The 13109-nt window shown below is 39.0% G+C and overlaps 1 protein-coding gene across 2 annotated transcripts in view; it reads left to right on the plus strand.

Annotated features, from left to right (window-relative positions):
* Positions 1-531: 531 nt before the first annotated feature.
* Positions 532-13109, plus strand: part of LOC106881373 (tetratricopeptide repeat protein 27) — a 47277-nt gene continuing 34699 nt past the window's right edge. The window contains exons 1-2 of one of the 2 annotated variants that reach the window (XM_089351582.1): positions 532-676; positions 1029-1103. In XM_089351582.1, coding sequence (XP_089207708.1) covers positions 649-676; positions 1029-1103 — 103 coding nt within the window. In that variant the 5' untranslated portion in view covers positions 532-648. The remainder of the gene's footprint in view (positions 677-1028; positions 1104-13109) is intronic. The other variant, XM_089351583.1, reaches the window with a different exon arrangement.

Genomic DNA, 13109 nt, shown 5'->3' on the forward strand with positions numbered 1-13109 from the left:
AGATTGCATCGGCTAAGCAAATTACCTTCTTTAGATGCATTAGAAACACTATAACATATTTAGAAGACTATTTCAGAAAATTTTCTCCGTTCTCTTTGAGCATACAAAAGACAAATTTAGCTGGGGCAAAATGAGTAAGACAAATTAAGGTAAATTTACTCCTTCAATTCTCCAGAATTGCATTTGAAAAAAAGGACTCAAACACATCAATATCCATCCTTAGACATCAGAAAGATTAGAAATGCAACAAAAATTAAAAATATCTGGGGCAAGTGAAATAGGGTCGTGGAAAAATGGCACATGATATGAAATTAACGAAACTCGACATAAAATATTTTCTATAGCTTCTTCACGATCTATCGGAGTGGCCCTGTTCCTGATATATCATCGTATTATGCAGAAGAAATGAAGAAAATTATTGCGATTGGTCATTACTCATTTTGCCCCTTTAGATTTTTCTTTTCTTTTTTTTTTTTTTTTTGAAAACTAATAATTATCAAATTAAACGTTAGAGTTAGGGAAAACTTTGACTTGGAATCCAGCAGAGAAAAGAATATTGATTGTTGAACACCAAAAATTATCCAAATATTTTATTAGCAACCTCAATTACAATCGGGTGAAAGTTGAGGAAAAATTTGTTGAAAAAAAATGCGTCACCTGTTTCAAACTCTCTCAGGTAAGAAGAAAATAACTAGAAATCAAAAATTACTCAGTTTGCCCCACATACATACATACATACATACACTCACTTTTTCTACCTTTCTCTCTCTTTCACTCTCTCATACGCGCGCGCACGCACATATCTCTATTCACACACACGTATATGTATATATCTATTCACACACACGTATATGTATATATATATATATATATATATATATATTCACACACACACATAAAACACTTCTTTCTAACCCAGATTATCTGGATTGCTTCTTTCATTCGTTTATTACGGGACTCTTTCTCACATAACACCGTCACCCAATTACGGAGTTTTATTTCATTTCACGTTTCTCCTTTCTCGGCAGATATGGCGAATGAATTAGACTGTTCCAGTCTAGAACTTTCTATTTTACAGGGTTTTACTCACGATGACTGTTGTGGTAAATATACATTAACATCTCTCTGTTTATTTTAAACACTTTTGGGAGTTCAATTAACCTTTTTATTACAATATATTAATATATACATACACATATGTGTCTAAATATATTTTCAATTGGTTTTCATTCAGCTCCATATGACGTGATTTTGTGGGCTTATAGGACGAACCCATCTTATCAGATTCCCAGATTCCATCCTCCGAGCCCACGAAACTTTAAATCATATGGAGCTGAGTCAAACTGTTATTAAAAATTTTATATATCTCCGATCTAATGCATTGAAAACCACTTTCTTTCGTTTGTCTCCTCACTCGTATTTCAATCTATTATACACGTTCTTTTATTTTCTTTTCTTCATGTTATCTATCATTTCTCTAAATGTGCGTACGTCGCACATATTTGACTCTGCGAGACCATTCCTTATGTTTTAAAGATTTCGGATTATTGAAGTAAATCTTTAAGGTTTGGACACCAAACCTTTAAGCACATGTCCGAATAATTTAGAAATAAATTGTTATTGATTGTTTTAATTTTTCATAACCAAATTAATTGATTTAATTAATTTTACGAAGATTATTTTAATTCCTAACTTGTAGATATAAAAGATTTAATATTTCGGAAAATCTAACGCTGTTTTTAAATTTTTATTGTGAATTTTTCTTTATACAGTCACTTATTCTGATAATTAAAAAAAAAATCTTGTCTTATCAATTAATAATTCATTACTAACGATTCTATGTTGGAAAATATAACATGTTCTTCTTCTAGTCGTAGATTCGCCGGCAACCGGCTAGAATTATCTGTTTTCCTTATAGTGCCGGTAATTACTATCATATGGCGTCATAAGCTTTAGGAAAAGTCATGTACGTCGCATTGTCTCAATCTCTTTATCTATTATTCTTAAATCTTATGCTGAATTACAAAATAAATTAATAGGATTTAGAAACGATGCCGTGTGTTCTTTTCCTATCTTTGACGCTAGATATTACAATATTAACATGTAACTTTAGCATAAGTTGACTAATATGTAGAAGTATACACCAATATACCGTTAGTGGTTGTTGTGTCGGCTGGGAGTGGGTTGAAAAACGAAACCACTGTGCCTCTCTATGTTCAAATCTTGTCGTAGCTGACGTTATATTGGAGTTAATCCAGTTAACTATCTATTTATTATTCCCGGCGGACTTTCGGAACAGTTGTTCAACATAAGTTGGATTTTCTACGTTTTGGTTGGATTTTTCCAAATTTTAATATACATTTCAAATCAGTGGAGCGGGTGGTTAAAAAAATTTTAATCCATGTTTTTTTAAACGTGTCCCCCCCCCCCTACCGTCTCAGTGTGCATTCGGAACAGCAGTCTCCACTATGATGATTAAATAATTTTTTTCCCTTTTCGCTGTTTTCGTCATTCGGAAAAACCCCGGCCAATACGGAGAAATTACAACGGATGTGGAGCAGCTTTTCCGAAAACCCGCCCTCTTAAATTTATAGTCTATCAACAGTAATTTATAGCTATCAACACTATTATATTACTTGTGGCCTTGTCCTTTATAGGTAAGCTGCCTGGAAGCAGAGAACACGACGGGGCTTTCAGTTCCTGTGTCAAACCAGATCACTTTCGTTGCTAATATCAATCACAAAATGATTTATTATCCCTCGTTTAACAGCATAAGACCATGCACCAAGGCAAAAGACCGATTTTTGCCCATTTGTTGACAAAAGTAAACAATAAAACCATTGGAAAGTGCATGAACGCTACAACCTCTTATTTTCCCTGTTCGCGAATGAAACTTCCTATTTGTGTATTTATATAAATTTGAGAAAGGTATTATGCATCCTTATTGACAAAAATACGTTAGAATGCGAAAGGGTGGGAGACATCTTTGACACCTCTGCCGTCTCCTGATATCACATGATAGTTGTAAACGTGTGTCACTGTCATGCAGCTGTCTCCTTAGTTTCCAATCCTCCATGAAAAAACGTGTCTGCTTGGAAACTGGTGAGGACTAGTGGCAAGAAAAAGCAGCCTTAAAAAAATTTGCCTCAACAAATTCCAACCCATACAAGCATGCAGGACCGGCCCTAGGTTTGCTGGCGCCTCAGGTTAGCTAAACTAAGGTGTGTACAAACTGATGGTCGTGGAAATTTCCTTGTCTTTGTCTTGCTCTCCTTGGCGCCCTGGGTGGCTGCCCAAGTTGCTGGTACCTTGAGCCGGCCCTGCAAGCATGGAAAAGTAAACATAAGAACGACGATGAACCAAGGTTTCCAAAGTCATAATTATATTTGATTAATTTAATAATTAAGCTTTGGTCCAGTAAGTCCACATCCTGTGGTAGTTAATAAAATATGTGCAGTTTCTTGCTTCTTCTTTCAAAATTCTGTGGCTTTGGAAGTGAAATTACTATCATGAGTGCTGTCCATTTTGTTGAAAACTGGGTCCTTTGAAACACACTGCATCATTATTTTATAGCCACTTTCCATGCTTGCATGGGTTAGGTGTGTCTTGGCTGCTCTGCTAGACCAATTGGTCAAGCATGGTGACTGGTTGGGGAAAAATGGTTTTATGTATATATATATCTAGATCATGCATGCATGCACATTTGCCAGTATCGTCGAATCTACAACAGGAATATCATACTGATGAGGTAATGAAGAGTTTTTCCTTCTAAACCAGAAACATGTCTATGATTAACTATGGCTAGTTTAGTTCGTTATTTTCTTCTTGTTTTGCCTATGTGAGTTGCGGGTAACTGCTATCTGTTGGAGTTTCAGCATTTTTAGCTGCTATTTCTGAACTTCGGTATGTGGTGAAGCAACCTGTTGCTGATCCCTTAATTTTGTTTATAATATATATATATATATATATATATATATATATATATATATATATATATATATGTATATAGTTGAGATTTAGTTGAATTAGGTACTTAAGTTGGTGCACCAAGTCAATCCTGCGCAGCTCGAAGCCATGATGATGATTGACTAAGATATTGAAATGGCACAATTTTGTTAACAGGAAATGAAGGGACTGAGAAGAAAAACATAAAAGAAACTGCAAAATACTGGTTTGAAATTAAACTCACAAAAAATAACACAAAATTTAGGTCAATGACATCAACTTCAGATTTAAAGCAATTTAAAGGCTGGAACTCTGACAATGAAAGTGGAGGGTGAGTTTATTTTTCTTTGATGCAAAGTTGAAAGAAGTGTGTTATAGTTAAATGAAGTTAAAGGAATGGCTTTCGTAAAGTCAAATGTAATGAACTACAGAAAATTATGAAGGATAAAGGAGTGCCACAAGCAACAAAGGAGAGATTGTTTAAATCAATGCTGCATTTAATAACGATATGGTTGCAGGTGTGGTTGTGCAGTAACAAAAAGTTTTCTTTCAAACTGCATGGTTTTTAAGTTCAGTCCCAGCAAGGCCGCAATTAACTGAAAGATTAAAAAGAAAAAATGACTCAGACAAGGAGTCTATACAAGTATATACACAAATATTCATAAACAATAGTTGAATGAAACCAACCAATTGGTTCCAGGTTCATTCCCACTGCATGACACCTTGAGCAAGTGTCTTCTACCATAACCCTGGGCTGACCAAAGTCTTGTGAGTGAATTTGGTAGTTGGAAACTGAGAGAAGCCTGTTGTGTGTGTCCGTTACTGTCTTTGACTTTGTGCGATAGTTGTAAACGAGTGCCACCATCATGTCAGCAGTGTCCCTCGTTTCCTGTTTTCTGAGGAAATATGTCTAGTTATGACAGCAGTTCTCAATCGGGGTCATATGACCCTTAAGGGCAGGGATGGATCAAGACCCATAGAGGCTCTAAGTACTAAAAAGGTTTTAGTGCCCCTATTTATGTAATGCAAAATATAAATATAATGAGTTATAATATGAATTTTTTTACTTCTCAAAATTAAACAAAACTAACAATAAGATGGAAAATAATGTTTATTTTTGTATACTTCCACTTGCATTCTATGCCTTGACCCGAGCATAGAACAGGGATCGTCCCTTTCAGCTGGGAAATAAACGGAATGCCTGGTGTGTGTCTTGTTGTGGTTACCCCCTTTTATTCTTTTATTTGTTTCAGTCATTTGACTGCAGCCATGCTGGAGCAGTGCCTTTAGTCAAACAAATCAACTCATTCTTTGTAAGCCTTCGGTCTCTTTTGCCGAACGGCTAAGTTACGGGGACGTAAACACACCAACATCGGTGGGGACTTAAACACAACCCGCAATGGGGGACAGATACAGATACACAAACATAGAATGGGGGACAGACACAGACACACAAACATAAACACACACACACACACACATATATATGACAGTCTTCTTCCAAATCGACTCACAAGGTTTTGGTAGACCCGAGGCTATAGTAGAAGACACTTGCCCAAGGTGTCCCACAGGGGAACTGAACCTGGAACCATGTGATTGGTAAGCAAGCTACTTACCACACAGCCACTCCTGCCCCTCCTAAAAAAAATGGGAAATAAGTCTGGGTATATGTATATATGTATGTACTTGATGAGATCTTCACTCTGACATCATGAACACTTCGAAATTATATTTCCAATCATATAAACCATTTCGAATATTATTTAGCAAGTTTAAAGTGTTTTCTTTTTTACCATCAACCATTTTTTTGTGCCCCCCACCCCCACTTTACTTTGATACCCTAAACACGTGATTATTTTGCTTAATGGTTAATCCAGCGCTGCTTGAGGGTCCATATAAGATTTTCTTGTTAAAATTCATGTGCAATAAACTGGTTATATTTCTGCAATACTCAAAATGTTTGAACTGTTTCTTATACAATTCCTGATAATATCCACTTATAATAATATAATAGGATTTTTTAAATATTGAATGACTACAAGGGTTCACCCAAGGAAAATAGAAATCAAAGGGGTCTGTAGATAATAGACCATTGGGAACCACTGGATTATGGGGTAATATTACCTTGCTTGGAAACAGGAAGGGCATCCAGCCATAGAAAATCCACCTCAGCTCATTCTGTCTGACCCAAGCAAGCATGGGAAAATGGCATTGATAATGATGTAAAGGCAGGTACGAGTTTGCCTGTATGACAAGTCACACCTGCATGACTTCTATTTGAATGGTCCTGAGATGAAGGACTTGAAATTAAATACTAGTCACTCAATCCTGTTGGTAGGAGCCTCACATCAGTGAAGAGAGAGGTGGTGCACCGTAAAGCTGTCAAGAAGAAGGGCTTGAGACAGTGTACATTCTCTCTTGATGACCCCCGTGAAACTTACAGGCGTCTGGGATGCGGAATTTTTGATTTGCAGCACTTGCACAAGCAAGTTAGTTGCAAGTCTGTCTCTCAGATGTGAAAACTGGAAAATTAGCCAATAAAAACTTATGCTTTTGAAGTGTTGTGTTGAAGATTATTGGGAATCTCCTCAGCAGATCAATACTGTAGCAAATGAACTCTGATACTGCTTTGGAATCATTGATTGCCAAAGATGAAAATTCTTTGGTCTTTTATGAGGGGCTAATGGTATGGAAAAGAGCATTCCGTGTGTGGTGGTGGTAGTAGTAGGGGCTGATGGTTTGAGAGAAAAAGGGTAACCACACATGAAATGGATAGTGGTGGAGGTGAGTGAGATGACATCCCTGTAGCTGCACAAAGCCTGTAAGAAATAGGCGAAACTGAAGACAGCATATACCTTTTACTTGTTTCAGTCATTGGATTGCAGCCATACTGGAGCACCACTTTGAAGGGTTTTAGACAAACAAATTGATCCCAGTACTTGATCCCCACAACAGGGCATTAAAAAAAAGAAGGTATTAGAGTTGATTCATCTGACTAAAAATTCTTCAAGGAACACCCCCAGGATGGCTGCCATCCAATGATTGAAACAAGTAAAAGATTTTTTTTTCTTTTAAAAATGCTCTTTTCTTTCCTCATGAATCCTTACGAGTTGATGGAAGGCGAAGGAGTGCAAAATAACAGACGATGCTGGGAATAACAAACAAATCTAAAGACCTTGTCTTGGGTGACATAACGGGGCTAAACTGAAAAATCAATACTCTTGAGAAAAAAAAAATGTAAAAGGAAAAAAACAAAAATGGCCTGCCCAGCCTCCCCTCTGTTTACACCGAATCACCATTCACTGCAGTTGTAAGATAATGCGTAATAAAACCAGTCTGACTGTCTGTCTGTCAGCTTCGGTAATATAGTCATTTGCCGGCTTCTTTGATGTGTGTGTAATTACAGCAACTGACAGCAGCTTTTGTTCTCTCACCCAGCAATCATTACTACTGCAGATACATGTAACACACACACACACCTACATTCATATATATATATACATACATGCACACACCTATATACATACGTCCACATGCATATGTAGTTCATTCTCTAAACAGCTTATAGAGTAAGGAGATGTCTGTTGGTGGTTATGCTGTTAAATGTATTGTTGGCAATTGTTGTTGTTTGGCCCAGGTCTGTTCCAGCCAAATGGACTTAGAAACAAAGGCATTCAAGCCATGACCATCACATCTATTTTTTTTTTTTTTTTCAGATATAGTTCACCTAGGAATAAATTATCTAATGTATTCTTCCTTTTACTGAGATGGTAGACTGTGATCTTAGTATGGTTTGGCTGTTGTTTCTAGCATGTTGTGAGGCTACATAGGTACTCTCCTCGAGTAATTAAAGCTTAATTTGTTTAAGATATGGGCAGCATATACTCTTTTACTTGTTTCAGTCATTTGACTGTGGCCATGCTGGAGCACTGCCTTTAGTCGAGGAAATCGACCCCAGGACTTATTCTTTGTAAGCCTGGTACTTATTCTATCGGTCTCTTTTGCCGAACCTCTAAGTTACGAGGACATAAACACACCAGCATCGGTTGTCAAGCGATGTTGGGAGAACAAACATATACACACACATACATATGTATATATACATATATACGGTAGGCTTCTTTCAGTTTCCGTCAACCAAATCCACTCACAAGGCTTTGGTCAGCTTGAGGCTATAGTAGAAGACACTTGCCCAAGATGCCATGCAGTGGGACTGAACCCGGAACTATGTGGCTCATAAGCAAGCTACTTACCACACAGCCACTCCTATCATATTCATTGTGTTTGTCATCATCACCATAACATCCACTTTTCCATATGTTCACGGGTCAGACAAAATTTGCTGTAGATTTTCTATAAGCCTGATGCCCCTTCTGTTGCTCTCACCTATTTCAAAGCAATGTGATATTTCCCATGGCCAGACATATTTTTCACAGAAGACAGGAAACAAACAGCATGCTTGCTTACAACCATCACATGATGTCAAGATAACACACACACACTGTTTTGCACATCAACGCATGAAACAGCTGGACTTAATGTCACTGACATTGCCTAAGTAATATCAATGCAAAGACACACACACACATATACGCACTATATAGTGTAGGCTTCTGTACAGTTTCCATCTACTAAATTTCATTCACAAGGCTTTGATCAACATAAGAGCAGTGGTTGAAAACACTTTCCCAATGTAACATGCAGTGAAATCGGGCCCAAAATCAGACGGCTGCTTAGCTGAACTTCTTAACCTTACTGCTATGTCTACAACTATGTATACATGTATGTATATACACTATATTAGATGATCTATACAGTGCACTTTCTTTTAAAAAATAAATATTTCAAAAATATCACCTCGGATCCTGTATGGGGATCCTGTTGGGCCTCCCATAAAGCTAATTTTTGTCCTTGACTTTCATAGGGTCATTTTAACCCAGATGGTCTCATCTACTTAGCCTGACTTCATAATAATATTTAAACATTATTATTATTATTATTCAAGTAGGGAGCTACATTCTGAGTTCAAATTCTGCCGAGGTCAGCTTTGCCTTTTATCCTTTTGGGGTCGATAAATTAAGTACCAGTGAAATATTGGGGTCGATGTAATCAACCAGTCTCCTCCCCAGCTGAATTTCAGGCCTTGTGCCTTTAATAAAAAGGATATAACTATTAAAGTAGGGAACTGGCAGAATCATTAGTGTGTCTGACAGAATGCTTAGTAGCATTTCATCCATCTTTATGTTCTGAGTTCAAATCCTGCCAAAGTCGACTTTGCCTTTCATCCTTTTGGGGTCAATAAAATAAGTACTAATTGCATACTGGGGTCAGTATAATTGACTAGTCTCCTCACCCCAAATTTCAGACCTTGTGCCTATAATAGAAAGGATTATAGTACCAATGAAACACTGGGGTTCAGTGTAATCGGCTATTCCCCTCCCCAAAAATTTCAGACCTTGTCCCTATAATAGAAAGAATTATTATTATTATTATTATTATTACAGTTGTTGTACAGTATACAATATTGTGAGGTTGTTGATTGAAGATATTGTGTCTACCGGGGGTTTGTACTGTTTGTCAAGTCCCACCAAGGACCTCAGACAGACAGTACTTTATGCAATGTGCGTGCAGTTCCAAGTATTATTATTATTATTATCATTACTTCTACTTAAAAGGGATTATAACAACAGTCTGGTTATGTTCGCTAATACCAGCTAATTCATTGCCACTAAACATTGTATTTCCTTGCTTTATGTCCAGTTGTACTACTAACTTTTTATATACAATAATGTTTTTTTTCCCCCAGTTCAAGTACTTTTGTAATGTTTTGTAAAGCACTGCTAGATTGGCTTACATATTAAATACATTAACCCTTTAGCATTTAAGCCAACCACATCCAGCCCAAATATTCTACATTTTTTATGTTGAAATTGACCAGATCTGGGCCCCTGCCATCTACCCTTTAATGTCTTTCAAAAAAAACAAACAATCACATCATCAAAAGTTCAATGCATGATTAAATCAAAGCAAGGTGGATAAACAAACATTTCGTTTGTGAGAATAATCCGAATGCTAAAGGGTTAATTCTCTTAAAGACTTTTGTCCCTGAATATGCACTCCTTAAAATTGATGTTCATCTGATCCAGTGGGAAGATGAAGAGGGGCGTTGAAGAAAAGTGGGGCAATAATAGGGTGACTGGAGTGGGGGTGGGGTCGTGGATGTGGGTTAATTAGGTTAAGTTTTTATTTGTGAAATACCGTTGTTTCGAATTTACTGCAGAAAGTGGTCTGCGTTTGTGGTGCTGAGTTTGATGGTGGGGTGGCGCTAGGAATGTGACTCGAGTGTAAAGCGGGTGGCAGCCCGAAAAAGTTTGGGAATCACTGATCTATTCTACCCATGTATCTATATGTATGTATGTATATGTATATATCATCATCAAATAGAATACATGTGTGTCTACATCTATTTATGTTGACTGATTTGAATTGGTGTTTGAGTTAACGGGTTGAATTATTAGTGATCAATAAAATAAGAACCAAGGCTAAAAATACCGGGCTGAACTGATCAGCAGCGTTAGTACCTTAGTATGGACACGGTCCAATAACAAAACCAATAAATGAATATTTGTGTGTGTGTGTGTGTGTGTGTGTGTCTAATCTCTTCAATCCAGCTTTCTATCGATGTCTTCTGCTTTCCTATCACTCCCACCCCCTGCTATTGATTTGTTAATTGGTCGGCTGCATCTGTTAATATAACATTGTCGGTGTATGTCATCCCAACCAGTTAGAATGGTGTGTGTGTGTTACGTATATATCTTTTATCTTTTGTTTCAGGCATAGTGTTGTGGCCATACTGGGGCACTTTTTTTTTTTTTAAAGGCTAGTACTTATTCTTTTGATCTTCTTTTCCTAATCCATACACACACACACACATGCACAACAAGCCTTTTTTGGTTCCCATCTACTAAATCCATTCACAAGGCTTTGGCTGACCCAGGGCTGTAGAATAAGATACTTGCCCAAGGTGCTACACAGTGGGACTGAAACCAAAACCTTGTGGTTGGGAAGCAAATTTCTTACCACACAGCCCTACCTGTGCCTCTATGAATCTCATCATCATCGTTTAACATCCACTTTCCATGCTGGCATGGGTTGGACGGTTTGACTGAGGGCTGGCAAGCTAGAAGGCTGCACCAGGCTCCAATCTGATCTGGCAAAGTGTCTACAGCTAGATGCCCTTACTAATGCCAACCACTCCAAGAGTGTAGTGGGTGCTTTTTACGTGCCACCAGCATGAGGGCGAGTCAGGCGGTACTGGCATCAACCACGCTGGAATATTTGTTTCAGTCATTTGACTGTCGCCATACTGGAGCACCACCTTTAGGCGAGCAAATCGACCCCACGACTTATTCTTTGTAAGCATAGTACTTATTCTATCAGCCTCTTTTGCCAAACCTCTAAGTTAGGGGAACGTAAACACATCAGCATCGTTTGTCAAGCAATGTTGGGGGGAACAAACATATACACACACATGCATACATATCATCATCATCATCATCATCATCGTTTGACGTCCGCTTTCCATGCTAGCATGGGTTGGACGATTTGACTGAGGACTGGTGAAACCGGATGGCAACACCAGGCTCCAGTTTGATTTGGCAGAGTTTCTACAGCTGGATGCCCTTCCTAACGCCAACCACTCAGAGAGTGTAGTGGGTGCTTTTACGTGTCACCCGCACGAAAACGGCCACGCTCGAAATGGTGTCTTTTATGTGCCACCTGCACAAGCCAGTCCAGGGGCACTGGCAACGATCTCGCTCGAAAATCCTACGGGAGCCAGTCAGGCGGTACTGGCAACGGCCACGCTCAAAATGGTGCATCTCATGTGCCACCCGCACAAGAACCAGTCCAGGGGCACTGGCAACGATCTTACTTGGCTTGCCGGGTCTTCTCACGCACAGCACATTTCCAAAGGTCTCGGTCAGTAGTCATCGCCTCGGTGAGGCCCAATGTACGAAGGTCTTGCCTCACCACCTCAGCCCAGGTCTTCCTGGGCCTACCTCTTCCACGGGTTCCCTCAACTGTTAGGGTGTGGCACTTTTTCACGCAGCTATCCTCATCCATTCTCACCACATGTCCATACCAGCGCAATCGTCTCTCTTGCACGCCACAACTGATGCTTCTAATGTTCAGCTTTTCTCTCAAGATACTTACACTCTGACGGGTATTCACATTGACATTACACATCCAACGGAGCATACTGGCTTCATTCCTTGTGAGCTTACGTATGTCCTCAGCAGTTACAGCCCATGTTTCACTGCCATGTAGCATGGCTATTCGTACGCATGCATCATACAGTCTGCCTTTTACTCTGAGTGAGAGTCCCTTTGTCGCCAGCAGGGGTAAGAGCTCTCTAAACTTTGCCCAGGCTATTCTTATTCTAGCAGCTACACTTTCAGCGCACCCACCCCCACTACTAACTTGGTCGCCCAGATAGCGGAAGCTATCGACTACCTCTAGTTTTTCACCCTGGAATGAGATAGAAGTTGTTTCCTGTTTGTTTACAGTCTTTATTGCACCTGAACATCTGCCACAAACAAAAACTAACTTGCTAGTTAACCTGCCTTTGATGTTGCTGCACCTATTATGTGTCCATAGCTTGCACCGGGTACATTTTATAGAGTTACTACCTACTCCTTTTCTACATACTGAGCAGGGCCATCTACCTGAAGGGGTTTGTGTTTTATCTACCTTCCTACTTATTAGGATTTTGGTTTTAGCTAGGTTGACTCTAAGGCCCTTCAATTCTAGACCTTGCTTCCACACCTGAAACTTCTCCTCTAGTTCTGATAGTGACTCCGCAATTAGGGCAAGGTCATCAGCATAGAGGAGCTCCCAGGGGCAACCTGTCTTGAACTCCTCTGTGATTGCCTGGAGGACTATGATAAATAAGAGGGGGCTGAGGACGGAACCTTGGTGGACCCCTACCTCTACCCGGAATTCATTGCTGTACTCATTTCCAACCCTCACCTTACTGGCAGCATCTCTGTACATGGCTTGCACAGCTCTCACTAACCATTCTTCTATCCCAAGTTTCCTCATTGACCACCAGATAAGGGATCGGGGGACCCTGTCAAAGGCTTTCTCCATGTCAACGAAAGCCA

This window comes from Octopus bimaculoides, chromosome 4 (genome assembly GCF_046866305.1).
Source record: "Octopus bimaculoides isolate indiv1 chromosome 4, ASM4686630v1, whole genome shotgun sequence".
NCBI classification, from domain to species: domain Eukaryota; kingdom Metazoa; phylum Mollusca; class Cephalopoda; order Octopoda; family Octopodidae; genus Octopus; species Octopus bimaculoides.